General features: G+C 43.5%; 1 protein-coding gene across 1 annotated transcript in view; it reads left to right on the top strand.

Moving 5' to 3' along the window:
- MSH4 (mutS homolog 4) overlaps positions 1-15,674 on the top strand; it is a 55,888-nt gene that overhangs the window by 19,441 nt on the left and 20,773 nt on the right. Inside the window, exons 5-10 of the mRNA XM_066624585.1 lie at positions 885-1,000; positions 2,395-2,568; positions 6,167-6,339; positions 12,057-12,124; positions 13,531-13,605; positions 14,978-15,042. Coding sequence (XP_066480682.1) covers positions 885-1,000; positions 2,395-2,568; positions 6,167-6,339; positions 12,057-12,124; positions 13,531-13,605; positions 14,978-15,042 — 671 coding nt within the window. The remainder of the gene's footprint in view (positions 1-884; positions 1,001-2,394; positions 2,569-6,166; positions 6,340-12,056; positions 12,125-13,530; positions 13,606-14,977; positions 15,043-15,674) is intronic.

Here is a 15,674-nt window from a genome sequence, read left to right as displayed (position 1 = left end):
CAAATTTAAGTGAACCGCTAAGTGCTTACTGGTTGTTGGTATTATAAAGAATGCTGGCTATACAAGCAATACAAATTTCATGTTTTAATTCAGTGAAAAATTATTTTTAGAGTTTAATTGACACTACAGCAACTTTATAGTAAAGGATGAATTAGAGATTTGGGTAGCCCAATCCTGTGGGGTTGTCATGCTAGCAGAACTAGTGTTCTGTCAGCGCCACCTGCCTTACAGCAGTTGCAAAACGAGTTCTGGCAGCATGCAGAGTCGTGTGCTGCCAGAGTGCCTGCAGGAAGGCCAGAGCCTTTCCACGTGCTTTGGAGGAGCACCTTGGGCCTGCCAGCAGAGATAAGGTGATGGGGAAGGCAAGAAGGGGTGGGGGGAGGTGGAATGGAAGCGGGAAATGGTGGAGCAGTGATTGGGAAAGGGGATTGGGCCCGGGAAAACTTTTAAGATAAATTTGGTCCATTAACTGCATGGATCAGATCCATGGTGAAATAAAAAAAAATTGTGAGCTTTTACCAATATGTTTTACACTTTATTGTGAGTGGAAAAAAAATGCTATGTTAATTTCTCTAGAACAGCTATTTTCAGCCACTATACCACAGCATACTGGTGTGCCACAAATAGTCCACAGGTGTGCTGTGGGTGTTTGGGGGAGGGTCATTAATTAGTAAGGCTGTTGGGAGGTTGTGACCCCCCCCCCACAGGCAGCGTGGTGTCACTTGTCAATTGTCAATTTTTGAACAGTGTGCCTCACCTTTTCAGTGTACCGTGAGACAAAAAGGTTGAAAATCACTGCTTTAGAACAAATAAAACCACACTGGAAGGAAAGATTCACCACATTGTAACTGTTTTTCATAATGCCACTTTTGTTTGTTTTCCAGGGTGTGACTTTTACTACAGTTCAAAGAAAATATTTCAATGAAACTAAAGGATTGGAATATATTGAACAGTTATGTACACCTGAATTCAGCACCATCCTAATGGAAGTTCAGTCCAAGTATGTGTGTGCATGTAATACAAATCATCAGTTACCCATGGACCTTTGTGTACTACACTGTTAGTAAACAATCAGTAACCCAGTATTCTACCTATAGAGTGTCTCAGCCTACCAACTGAAATTGGTGATCTAAGCATTTTAAAATGTAATGGTGTATATATTAATATACAGTGATTTGTTAAGGTATATAAGCATAGATGATAATAGCACTTGATTTGACTCATCTCAAACTGTTTTATATTGGTTTCTAAAGTGTTTCTGTAATCATTTTCCCAATTGAAATTTCATGTACAGGTATCCGATGATCCGGTTTTCACAGATCTGGTTATCCACAGTTCCTCGCCCCTTCTCGCACCCCATTACTTTTTTAAATGTTGATAACATCCTTCTGAAGTGATAAGGTGTCTTGTTTGAACAAGCGCCATAAGCAAAATGTTTATAGCAAGATGAGCAGGCAAGTAGCCTGCAACCTAGAAGAGAGACTGAGAGGAAAGCAAAAACACTACCAGGAGCCAGAGTACTAAACTACCCAAATTTAACAATCATTTAAGATACTATTTAAAAACTTAGATAAACACCAATGTAACATGGCATTTAATGGCTATCAGACTTGGTGCCAGTCAAGTGGATATGAGAAGGGAGTACTGTACTAAAAATGAAATACAAGGAACCATAACAAAGAGAACCCAGCCCTGTACTCACTTGTCTTAATCCTGAATGTGTTGGAATCCAGAATGGGGGCCCTGAAGATCTTAATAGCCCAGTATGTTCATTTGGGAACAATCAGTTCTTCACGTACTATCTGGCACAAAGGGGGTCCCAGGGCATTCACCTTCAAAATATCAATGCTAACTTCTAGTTTAGTGTTTCTCAGACTGTGGGTCTGGACCCACTTGATGGGTCATGAACCAATTTCAGATGGATTCCCATTCATTTCAATATTTTATTTTTAATATATTAGACTTGATGCTACCATAGTATGTGACTGCATTTCGGGAAATGTTACAGATCTGTACTTTTAACAGGCTACTATGTATATGCTTTTAGCAATGATAGTAAATGGGACTTACACCTGGGTAAGTGTGGGTAGGATTGCAGTGTAGGATTGCTAAAAAATTTTGTACTTGATGATGTCTCTTCCAATCATGACATAACTGGTGGAACCTGACAGATTCTCATTCTATAAAGTGGGTCCTGGTGCTAAACGTGAGGGAACCAATGTTCTAGGAAACTTTAGGAGGCCTTTACCAGCTGAGCCCAAGTAACTTTTTCAATGCTACTATCTGCATAGCTGGCTGGACAACATCCAGCTGGATGGACATAGAAGCCTCCCAAACAACAGGGTAAATGTGCTATTTAAGATTCATTTTTGTTTCTTTTGTCTTATTTCGAAGGTATTACTGTCTAGCAGCTGTTGCAGCAGTGCTAAAGTATGTTGAATTTATTCAAAATTCAGTTTATGCTCCTAAGTCACTTAAAATTCGTTTCCATGGAAGTGAGCAAACAGCAATGATTGATTCAACATCAGCCCTAAATCTTGAGTTAATAACTAACAACAGAGACCCTAGGTAAGGCATTGGTTGATTGTGAAAGAGGAGGAAAGAGTAATTTCACACATATGTATGGTGGACAGTTTCATGATTCTTCCAACTTTGTGTTGCTGTTGCTGCGCTACCATTATTATTAATAAAAAGTAGCCATAGAAAGCTGAAATTGGGAGAAGAAGATCAATGTGGGGGAGGACAGCCTCCCGTGGCTGCTTTTTTATTAAAAGACCACAATAAATGCAGGACTTACAAAACTGCTTGTTACATTGTAAGTTATAGGAAGAAAATTAATCAATATGTAAGCAAATGTATGTTTATGTAAGCAATTATAGAAATATTGATTCAGAATTATAGGGACATTGTCCACTTGACAAACACACATTGTACAGTTAATCCTATACATGTCTATTAAGAAGAAAGTCCCTCTGTATTCAGTGGGCCTTACTACCAGGTAAGTGTGCTTACCGCTTAGGATTGCAACTTTAGTCATGTTCTGTTTCTCGCCACTCCAACGCTTTCACAGGTATAGAGTGTGAACATTCTTGGTAAGCATGACACAGATGAATTAATGCAATTGATTAATTAGTTTAATTGATTAATGCCATTTAATGACCACCCCTGCCATTGGGTAAGGAGCTTTATTATGCCCAAAGTGGAAGATAGTAGGGGAAAGGAATAATGGAAGGTTGCACAGTCTATGCATGTATATTTCATAGTGTTTGGTTTTCTTCCTTGCACATGCTGCCTTCAACCAGTGTTGGCCTGGGGATTAGAAGCATAGGAGGGCAAAACTGATTGAATTGACATTCATAGGTCTGCTTCTGCAATATATAAAAAGAAAGACCTTTGTATTTTGCATTTGGAGCACTGCTTATGACACACTTTCATTATTCTTTGGTTGATTTTAAACAGGATTCACTCTGGGCCACAACTGACTGTGGCTATAGGATCAGGGAAAAATGGTTTAATAAGGCTCCTGTCCTGGCAATGTTCTGTGTTATTTGCCTTGCTCATAGCAATCCTATCAATCTATGGTATGTTTGTGCTACTGCAGCTGATATTTTTATATCTATCAGGTAATGTGAAGATGGGATAAATAAGGGGGGGGAGGGTATCTTAAGTTGACCTGGGAGATTTGTGAGAGGTGCTTGAAAAGCATTGGCAAAGTTATTGACCACTGTTTACCTTTACCAGGCACCATTGTGCTCTCAGTAGTGAGGTCCCTACCCTCTATATTTAAACTGTAATCCTATATACAACTTAACTGAGAGTAAGTCCCATTTAGCTCAGTGGAGTTTCTGAGTAGACATGCATGGGGTTGCATTGCCATTTTATTCTTTTTTTAAACATTTATCTCCCACCATTTCCTGTTCTGCAAGGAAAGCTCAAAGACAACTCACAATTCAAGCATTCAAGAAAAACAAGAATCTAATACAGCAAAAATAATAAAATTTTTAAAAAACCAAACAATAGAAAACACAGCAGCAGAACAAGACAAAACAGCCATACCAAAAACAACTGAGTGAAAGGCTAGGCCAAATAAAAATGCTTTAAACCCCCCCCGCCGCCGCCCCCAAAAACACTAGCAAAGAAGGAGCAGATCTAACTTTCAGTGGAAGGGAATTCCAAAATCTAGCTACCATATTGGAAATTGCCCTGTTATGGGTCACTGCCAACTGAATTTCTAGCAGAGGCAGAACCTGCAACAAAGCCTCCTTAGACATTCTCGCTGAATGGGCAGATACATGTGGAGAGAGATGATCCTTCAAGTATTTAAGTTATAAAGCATTAAGGGCTTTATAGCCCTCACCAGCATAAGGAGCTAATGTGGATGGGACATAGTCACAACTCCTGGCTTCAATCTGCTGCATTCTGTTGCAGTTTCTTAGTAGTCATGACAGGCAGTCCCACCTAGAATGGACTACTTTAATCCAATTTCAGTTTCAACAATGCATAAGTAACCACTGTCAGATCTGACTGATCTAAGAAAGGCTGTAGTTGGTGTGGCGGCCTAAGTTGGCTAAGGGTGCTTTGGGTGACAACTGTCATCTGGCAGCCAAGTTCAAAGAGCACCTGATCCTTCAAATTGTAAAGTTGACCTTTCAAAAGGAGTGCTACCCCTTCAGAAAAAGTTGACAGCCTAATGTCTGGGTCACGCATCTCAGGAATAGCACCTCTGTCTTGCCCATACTTAATTTCGCCTTGTTAGCCCTCATCCACTCCAGACACCAGGTCAGGGTCACAAACTTTGCCATTTGTATTGACATTCTAGCCTGTTTCCATCTCTGCTGTGTGTATATGTTGATCTCTCTTCCTGCTCACATTCACTGCTTGCACAAATAATAAAAGCAGTATCCGTTTCATTATATTGATGATGCAAATACTTGTGATTATCCTTATTTTGCTTGATGAAGTATATTAATTATAATGCAGTTTTAATTCTTGATACTAACTATACAAGTGATTAATTTAATACTTTGTCTCACTTGTTCATTTGTTCTAATCACAATACTTCCGTTTGGCATAAACCAAGTAAATTATTTCCTTTTCAGTGAGAAACAAAATTTATTCTTCTATACGAAGCTTTTGATGCATTTACTGTCATATGCTAATAGATAAAATGCACGACTCAGATTTTTAATTAATCATACACACAAGTGTATGTGTATTTAGAGAAATGTTAAAATGTTACATACTTGGGGCACAATAATTGCCCGAATTCTCCCTTATGCTGATATCCTAGTCAGTGTTCCCTGTAAAGACTCTGTGCCCATGCACAGACCCCTTCTTCTGCTGTGCAGTGATGTAACTGCGTTGTGATTCCATCTCCAGACACACTGCAATGATGTCACATGTCATCGCTGAACTTCTGGGACGCTGAACTCAGCGCTATGTGGAATTTTACTTAGAGCTGTGTGGCCTCATGGCTGTACAGGGAACAGTGACCCTAGTCTCTGCACTTTTGAAGCAGTGTGTGGAGCAGTTCCTTTTAGGCTTTGTATACATAACCCTTCTTCTGCTAAGCCTGTGATCTGCTGGGTGCACAGTATCCTGTGATGTGAAAGGTCACTTCAAGCTAAGGATTTCTTGTATGCAACCAGGTAGTATCCTCTCCAGGCCCTGTAGTGATACTCTTCCTCCAGCTTAAAAGAGCCAGCACATCAGAAAACTGGGAAGCACATATTGCTAGATATTACAAAGTTAAGCATGCAAGAATTACAGCATGACCAGTATAGCAGCAAAAGGCATTGTATACAGCATGGCAGGGGGAAGAAGTTGTAACTGCTTGCCACAGGTGGAGGGAGCAGGGTTGTAACCTTGGGCTGGAATTTGTGTACGAGTATATATGTGTGTTAGCAGTTACAAAATAGATTTTTAACTAATGGGTGGCATTCTTTTGCTTTTACGCTCAGGAGTGCTTTTGCCATTGCCTAAATGGAAGCACAAATGAGCAGAACGTTCCCTCTGTTTGGAGGAAGCTTCCATTTGCACAGTGAGTTCCTAACAGTGGAAGCTCTAGTCAGGATGCCATATAATATGTACATTTAATTTGCTTTAATCAACTTTATTACGTGTGGGTTGTTTTTTTTTTAAAAAAAAGTGTTTGCTGTTTTCAAAGGAATGGCCACACGCTTTTTGGAGTTCTAAATTATACTAAAACACCAGGGGGAAGCCGAAGACTTAGGTCTAATATTCTAGAGCCTCTGATTGATGTTGCTACCATTAACACGAGATTGGATTCTGTTCAGGAGTTGCTCCAGAATGAAGAACTGTTTTTTGGACTTCAGTCAGGTAATCATATTTATATAATACATAGTAATATTATTAGTTTATATTATAAACTAAACGGTATTCTTGAAATGTTCCCATCTGCTGGATGCGTTTGCGTCGGCCGGGCCTGGAAGAGATTCCTCAAGCGCTTGTGCAAATTCCTCCACTTTTCTCTGATCCCGGGTCTTGCTGGTATCAATGCGAGGTCTTCCTTCCTTTTTCGTGTGATACAGTCGCTTTGTTTGCAGTTTCACTCTGCTGCACACCAGGGAGTGGTCAGTGTCGCAGGCAGCACCATGATAACTGCGTGTGATCTTGATGCTGGGAAGGCTGGAGCGTCTGGTGAGGATCAGGTCGAGCTGGTGCCAGTGCTTTGATCTTGGATGTCTCCAAGAGACTCTATGTTGGGGCTTTGTGTTGAAGAATGTGTTGCTGACACAGAGACCGTGATGACAGCAAAACTCTAGCAGGCGTTGGCCATTTTCGTTCATCCTCCCAGTGCCAAACTGACCTAAGCAAGTGGGCCATGAACTGTTATCAGCACCAACTCTAGCATTGAAATCGCCGAGGATGAACAATGGCTCTTTTACAGGGATTTTCTTGACAGTGGTGGCCAGGTCATCATAGAATTTGTCTTTGGCTTCTGCTGGAGACGACAGAGTCGGTGCATAAGCACTGATGAGAGTGATAGGTCCTGCTGATGACTGGAGCTGCAGGGACAAAATTCTTTCACTTCCCACAGTAGGTGGGATGATGGATTTCAGCAGGGTATTTCTGACCGCAAAGCCAACGCCATGTTCCCTGGTTTCGTTTGGTGGTTTTCCCTGCCAGAAAAATGAGAAATTTCTCTCCTTGACAGATCCGGAATCTGGCAGCCTAGTCTCTTGAAGGGCGACGATGTCCATCTGCAGTCTGCTCAGCTCCATGTCGATGACAGCTGTTTTGCGTGCGTCGTCTATTTCTTGCAGGTCATCAGAGAAGCCAGGTGTCATTGTCCTAACGTTCCAGGTGCCCAGCTTTAGGGCAGTAGTTTTCTGTTTTCTGTTGCATGGTGCAGAGTTGTCGATCCGCTTGTCGGTTTTCACCCTAAACCCCACGCACCCCATGAGGTTAACGGACCGTGGCGAGGCAACACCTTACTGGCTGGGGACTGCCCAGCTTAAGGCGGGCGGTAGCTGCCCAATGAGATGCAATGATCTCTCCCACCGTCGGAAGCAGCCCCTGGCGTCATGCTCTACGCCAATCGAGCAAAGACTTATAACCGGTAAACTGCTGCTTCCCGTGTTGTGCCGACGCCGTATGGCGAAGTTGGAGTGTCCTCTCCAGTGCGCGAAGCCTGGGTAAAGAAGGTATGGAGGATAGGCTGTTACCCATGCAGCAAATCCCCCCTCTCCACGTCGCTGGAATGGTCCAATGGAAAGGCAGAAGCCAATACGGTTGGTTCCAGCGGCGTCGCAGGAGTTGCCAGAACGTGACTGTGTTCAGCCATGAACTGCCTAAGGGACTCCGGCTCCTGATTTTGCCTCGAGGTTGACTCCTGAAGCCTTTTCCAGAACTGGATGTAGCCACAAGGCAGTGGAGGTTTGGGATCAGAGTTTCCTTCTCTTAGATGAGCTGCCTTCCTAGGCTGACGAGTCCCATCTACCCGGTGGCTGTTTAGTCGCCTCTTACGACAAGTACAGCCAAACTGAGGGCCTATTCTTGGCCCCCAGCCCCCAGGACACCGCCTTGTCCATATTCGGCAAGAAGACCAACAAGGCGGCAGACTGGTTTGAAGCCCACTCTGAGGAGTTGACACCAGTCATTGAGGAAAAGAGGAGAGCTCAAGCAGCATACAAGGTCTGTCCCAGTGAGCGCAACCTGCAGGTCCTCCGAACTGCTCGCAGCAAAGTCCAACAGACTGCCAGGAGATGTGCTAACGACTACTGGCTCCAGCTCTGTTCCGAGATACAGATAGCAGCTGACACGGGCAACATCAAGGGGATGTATGATGGTATCAAGCAGGCCCTAGGTCCAACACAGAAGAAAATTGCCCCTCTGAAGTCTGCCACAGGCGAGGTCATCCAGGATCGGGCGCAGCAGATGGAACGCTGGGTGCAGCACTACTCTGAGCTATATTCCAGAGAAAATGTAGTCACCGAAGAAGCACTGAACAACATTGAGTGCCTGCCTGTGCTGGAAGAGCTTGACAGTGAACCAACCCTAGAAGAACTTCACGTGGCCCTGGACTCCCTTGCCTTTGGCAAGGCACCTGGAAAAGACAGCATCCCTGCTGAAGTCCTAAAATGCTGCAAAGAGATCATCGTCACTGAGCTGCATGAAATCCTCCGTCTCTGCTGGAGAGAAGGTGGAGTACCTCAAGACATGAGGGATGCAAACATCATCACGCTGTACAAGAACAAAGGTGACAGGGGTGACTGCAACAACTACCGCGGCATCTCTCTCCTTAGCGTTGTAGGAAAGCTGTTTGCCCGAGTTGTACTAAAGAGGCTCCAGGTACTTGCAGAGAGCGTCTATCCAGAATCGCAGTGTGGATTCCGAGCCAACAGGTCCACCACTGATATGGTATTCTCCCTTAGACAACTGCAGGAGAAATGCAGGGAACAACGACAGCCACTCTTTATAGCCTTCATAGATCTCACAAAGGCTTTCGACCTGGTCAGCAGAGACGGCCTCTTCAAGATTCTCCCCAAGATTGGATGTCCACCCAGGCTCCTCAGCATCATCAGATCCTTCCACAAGGACATGAAGGGCACTGTTGTCTTCGATGGCTCCACATCAGACCCTTTTGACATCCGAAGCGGAGTGAAGCAGGGCTGTGTTCTTGCACCAACCTTGTTTGGGATTTTCTTCGCTGTCCTGCTGAAGCAGGCCTTTGGAACTGCAACAGAAGGCATCTATCTCCGGACCAGATCAGACGGAAAGCTCTTCAACCTCTCCAGACTGAGAGCAAAATCCAAAGTCCAGCTGAAATGTCTGCGTGACTTCCTCTTTGCCGACGATGCAGCTGTCACTACCCACTCTGCCAAAGATCTCCAGCAGCTCATGGATCGTTTTAGCAAGGCCTGCCAAGATTTTGGACTGACAATCAGCCTGAAGAAAACACAGGTCATGGTTCAGGATGTGGACTCACCTCCCTGCATTACAATCTCTGAGCATGAACTGGAGGTTGTCCATGACTTTGTGTACCTTGGCTCAACGATCTCCGACACTCATTCTCTCGATGCCGAGCTAAACAGGCGCATCGGTAAAGCAGCTACCACGTTTTCCAGACTCACAAAGAGAGTCTGGTCCAACAAGAAGCTGACGGAACATACCAAGATCCAGGTCTACAGAGCTTGCGTCCTGAGTACACTTCTGTACTGCAGCGAGTCATGGACTCTTCGCCCACAACAGGAGAGGAAACTGAGCGCTTTCCACATGCGCTGCCTCCGACGCATCCTCGGCATCACCTGGCAGGACAAAGTTCCAAACAACACAGTCCTGGAACGTGCTGGAATCCCTAGCATGTATTCACTGCTGAAACAGAGACGCCTGCGTTGGCTTGGTCATGTCGTGAGAATGGATGATGGCCGGATCCCAAAGGATCTCCTCTATGGAGAACTCATGCAAGGAAAGCGCCCTACAGGTAGACCACAGCTGCGATACAAGGACATCTGCAAGAGGGATCTGAAGGCCTTAGGGATGGACCTCAACAAGTGGGAAACCCTGGCCTCTGAGCGGCCCGCTTGGAGGCAGGCTGTGCAGCATGGCCTTTCCCAGTTTGAAGAGACACTTTGCCAACAGTCTGAGGCTAAGAGGCAAAGAAGGAAGGCCCATAGCCAGGGAGACAGACCAGGGACAGACTGCACTTGCTCCCGGTGTGGAAGGGATTGTCACTCCCGGATTGGCCTTTTCAGCCACACTAGACGCTGTGCCAGAACCACCTTTCAGAGCGCGATACCATAGTCTTTCGAGACTGAAGGTTGCCAATACAATTATAAACTAGTCTATAATGGGTAGATGGGACTCGCTAGCCTGGGAAGGCAGCTCATCTGAGAGAAGGAAAACTCTGATCCCAAACCTCCACTGCCTTGTGGCTACATCCAGTTATGGAAAAGGCTTCAGGAGTCAACCTCGAGGCAAAATCCAGAGCTGGAGTCCCTGAGGCAGTTCATGGCTGAACACAGTCATGTTCTGGCAACTCCTGCGACGCCGCTGGAACCAACTGTATTGGCCTCTGCCTTTCCATTGGACCATTTCAGCAACGTGGAGAGGGGGATTTGCTGCATGGGTAACAGCCTATCCTCCATACCTACTTTACCCAGGCTTTGCGCACTGGAGAGGACACTCTGTTCCAGAACCACCATTCAGAGCGTGACACCATAGTCTTCCGAGACTGAAGGATGCCAACAACAAATATTATTAGTTACATTTTTCTGTTCCATCTGCAACAGAGCACAGAAAGTACAGGCATCCCCCCATATCTGTGGATCCTGTATCAATTGTCATAGAGTTTACAGAGCTTAGCATTGCAGTATTTTCAACCTTCGAACTTGCTAACTGAATGCTTCCTGTTAGCATTTACCAACAGCAAAGAGTAAGCAAAACACAGGACACAGCAACAGGAAGGCTGCAATCACAGGCAAATAAGTCGCTTGTGCAATGGGAAGGATTTTTGAACCCCTTTTTGTAGGGTTTGCTGCTATCCGCAGTTTTCTGTACCCCTGGCGGCAGCTGGAACCTACCCCCTCGGATACTGGGGGAAGTCTGTACACATTTATTCCCCCCCCCCAATTTAATACTCACAACAACCTCATAATGTATGTTAGGTTGAAAGAGAGTGGTTGGCCAAAGTCATCAGTGAGCTTCGTGGCTGAGAGGAAATGCAATGTTTATGTTTAAAGCATTTAACAATGCAATCCTGTCACTAGGGTCTACTTGAATGTAAGCCCTGTTTAACTTAGAGCTCAATCCTATTGGGCTGTAACGCTGGCAGAACACTCGTTCCAAACCCTAACCCCCTTCCTGGACCCATTCCTGTGGCCCTGGTCCTCACAGACCTGTGCCAGTGATTCACTAGTGCAGGTGTGAGTAGACTCCTCCATGCAGTGATGGCTTACTCCTGGGTAAGGGAACACATGTTCCCTTACTCAGAGGATACCTCTGTGACTGCCCTCCTCCCGCAGGATGTACAAGTCATTTTGATGTCACTACATTGGGTGGGTAGGATGAAGGAAGGATACGTTTGGGCTGTTGAGCTGCAATTTTGTGCATAAGAACATAAGAAGAGCCCCGCTGGATCAGGCCATTGGCCCATCTAGTCCAGCTTCCTGTATCTCACAGTGGCCCAGCAAATGCCCCAGGGAGCACAAAAGACAACAAGAGACTTGCATCCTGATGCCTTATCCTTGCATCTGGCATTCTGCGTAGCCCACTTCTAAAATCAGGAGGTTGCACATACACATCATGGCTTGTAACCCGTGATTGACTTGTAATCCATTTAATCATGGCTTGTGACCCATGTATACTTACCTGGGTACAAGTCCCAGTGAACTCAGTGGGACTTACTTCAGAGTAGATATGCATAGGGAGCCGTTAGTCCCCTTGACATCACTGTGAGATGCAGGAAGCTGGACTAGATGGGCCTATGGTCTGATCCAGCGGGGCTCTTCTTATCAGTGGGATTAAATATCAGTACTTTGCTTTAAGAGGGTTGTAAATCTAGCTGTTTGATTTATTAGACTTTTGTTTTTTAGTTATTTCAAGATTCCTGGACACTGAACAACTACTTTCAGTTTTAGTTCAAATTCCAAAGCAAAATACGGTATGATCATACATATTTTTACCTGGTAAAATATGAATAGCTATCTATTATTGCCTCCTTATTTGCTCAGTTAGGTCAATGTTATGTGCTTGATCAGCCAATTCCCACACCCCTCTTTCCTTTTTTCTCCCTTTTCTGCAGCTGACACTCAAGCATTTCATGATTCCTGGACGGCAGTGAACATGTTCAGTGTTCATTGGCCTGTTTGGGTTTAAAAAATTCACAATGAATATTCAGCACAGAGTCCTTTGGAATAGTTAGAAGCCCCTCCCTTGCTGCTGGGTGGCTGTCCAGATTTTAAGTGCAAGACCACTAGTTTCAATATTAGAAGAGCATCATTGCTGACCTGCAACAAAAAAATCCTCAACCTCTAACAGAAATGTTTGTGTTAAAGGCCCCACTCAGTGATATATGGGAGGGAGGGAGTTGTGGAATGTTCCAGGAGTGGGAAGGACACCTGAAATCTCCTCCTTTATTATACACCACCAAGTACAGGTTGGGCATCCTTTATCTGAAGTGCTTGGAACCAGAAGTGTTCTGGATTTTGGATTTTTCCATATTTCTGAATACCTGCTTATACATACTGAGAGAACTTAGGGATGGGGTTCAAGTCTAAACACAAAATTCATTTATTTTTCATATACCTTTTATATGCATAGTCTGAAGGTAATTTTAAACATTTTAAATAATTTTGTGAATGAAACATAGTTTGTGATTTTATTTCTTTAGGCAAAAACAGTTTTTTAAAAAGTCAAGTTGGTGCTCAAAATTCTTTATTTTGGAATATTCCGTATTTCAGAATTCCAGATAAAGGGGTACTCAACCTGTACTCGCATACACTGGGCTCACTTGCAGCACTGAACCAGAGTGTGTTATTGCCATGTAGTGGAGGGAGAGAGGTTTCTAAATAGGGAAAAGTATAAAGAGCATTTTATTTCCACTTTCTTGAAACCTTCCTGTATAGTGTGGGGTAGCATGCTTTCCCAATAATTTTTCCTCCTGATTACCATAAACTGTTAGGAATTCAAGTACGTAAATCTTTCACTATGTATCGGCAATGGATGCCCTCAATGTGCTATGGCTCAACTGCCTTCAACGTTCTATAGATTCTGGAAGGCACTGAGTACAGATCTTTCTCAGGTTGTTTTGAAGTTCTTTTAAATTTTCCTTTTAAATTATAAGGCATTATATTTCTGCATCTCTAGAAAATTTCCTAGTATTAGTGGTGTCAAGCTAGAGAAAATGGTAAAAGGAAATGGTCAGTTAACATTCCGAACATAACATCTTTCGTTCCCCTGCATACCGTAGGTGACAACTGAGTCACAGATCACAATGTTAGGTAGGCACAGGATGCATTTTGCCAAACATTCAATAAAATGATAAACATGTGTTCTGGTTTCTTACAGGTCAATGCATCTGAGTCAAAGATAACAAATTTAATCTATTTGAAGCATACGCTGGAACTTGTAGAGCCTTTGAAGGTATCACATTCTGAAACGGTGTAAATACACAATATTGTTAAGGTATTTGAAGTGATTTGGGGTAACAAGCCAAGTAGTGTTAGCCAGATTCCTTATTCTGTGTGCCACAATAGGTTGCTGGAGGAAGGTTACTGTTCTCCTGCTTTCTGCAGCTCTTTGCAATATCATCACAAAAGGCTAGAGGGCGGTATTGTAGCTCTTATCTACTCCTCGGAGGATGCAGAGGTTCATCTGAAAGCTGATACCTAGCCTCATTCTTTAGTCTGAACAACTTGTGGCACAGGCACAGTTGAACTATCAGACTGCCTACCAATAGATGCTTAACAGTTGACCTGCTCTCTTCTTGTTCATCTCTAGAGCATGTTCTGTTGGTTTGAAACTAACTCACCTCTATATTGTATAAGGCTGTTTTTTATGAATTCTGAAGCAGGCCACGAGCTCAAGACATTCAGGTTTAAACTTATGCTGCCTTTTAGCTTCCTATTATATTATTTATCTTATGCTTCCTATTGTATTACTTTTAAAATAAAATTTCTGATAATTATATTCATATACACACACATTAAATACCTTGTTCATGTTTAATAATTTAGAATAATTATGCAATAAATATGCAAATCCTAAGAACAGCCCCACTGGATCAGGCCATAGGCCCATCTAGTCCAGCTTCCTGTATCTCACAGCGGCCCACCAAATGCCCCAGGGAGCACACCAGATAACAAGGGACCTGCATCCTGGTGCCCTCCCTTGCATTGGCATTCTGACATAGCCCATTTCTAAAATCAGGAGGTTGCACATACACATCATGGCTTGTAACCCGTAATGGATTTTTCCTCCAGAAACTTGTCCAATCCCCATCCAGGCCAGATGCCGTCACCACATCCTGCGGCAAGGAGTTCTACAGACCGACCACACGCTGAGTAAAGAAATATTTTCTTTTGTCTGTCCTAACCCTCCCAACACTCAATTTTAGTGGATGTGCCCTGGTTCTGGTGTTATGTGAGAGTGTAAAGAGCATCTCTCTATCCACTTTATCCTTCCCATGCATAATTTTGTAAGTCTCAATCATGTCCCCCCTCAGGCGTCTCTTTTCTAGGGATGCCTAATATGATCCCTGCTTCCCTAAGATATATGTTAATACAGAGGGAAGAATCAGTTATAGAATAACATGCTAATAGGTTGATATATGGGATGGTATGCAGGATTTTGACATGAATTCTGTTCTTCACATGGTTATTGAAAGAGTAATATATTATTGACAGATTCATCTACCTTTAACTTCAATCCAACAGGAGCGAACTAAAGGTTATAGAAGCTATTCACACTTCTGTACATCTTAATATATAAAATTTTCCATGTTGATTTTTAACAGGATGCCTTAAAAAGTTATAAGACACCATTGTTAAAGGCTTACTATAGTTCTTTGGAAGATAACAGGTACTGTATTTATCACCATAGTTTTATTTTGTACATATTGAAACTATTGTTTTCAGTTTTTGCTTATTTAACATGGTTTACGTTTAACATTTTATGTTTTTTAATTGAATAACTTTTATGCAAAGGGCTTGTTTTATTTCAGGTATTATCATATCAGTTTGTACTACACGCGTGCCCCCATATCTGTAGGAGATCCATCCCACAGAACCCCTGTGAAAATGGATACTGTGGATATGGGGGAACCCTATATTAATAATGCCCCCTGCCCCAGTGCAGATTAGCAACATTCAGAAAATTTCTGAGGGAACTGTGCATATATCTTCCTTAAACATGTCGCTGTAAGCAGTTGAGCTTACAGCTCGATGAAATTGGTCTCCAGGCAGCTTCAATACTTGATTAGTGTTGGTTCTCGATCTGCTTCCCTTTCTTCTTTTGTTCCTGCCTGAGCAAGTCTCTTGGCTGGGTTCAAACCCATCTTACCTGTCTCCCAGCCTTAATCTTTGTACAGATAGCTATGAGCTGCTGTGCCTGAACATTCCCCTTGTGACTCTCCTGGTCCTTCCCTTAGCAAAAGGGTTCCTTCCAGTTGGTGAATGCCCCCACAGGACTCAAATTCTCAGCATGGAGAGGCT

The sequence above is a fragment of the Tiliqua scincoides genome, chromosome 4, assembly GCF_035046505.1.
Source record: "Tiliqua scincoides isolate rTilSci1 chromosome 4, rTilSci1.hap2, whole genome shotgun sequence".
Taxonomy (NCBI): Eukaryota; Metazoa; Chordata; class Lepidosauria; order Squamata; family Scincidae; genus Tiliqua; species Tiliqua scincoides.
The sequence above is the reverse complement of the archived record's forward strand: the minus strand, read 5'-3'. Positions and strand labels throughout refer to the sequence as shown.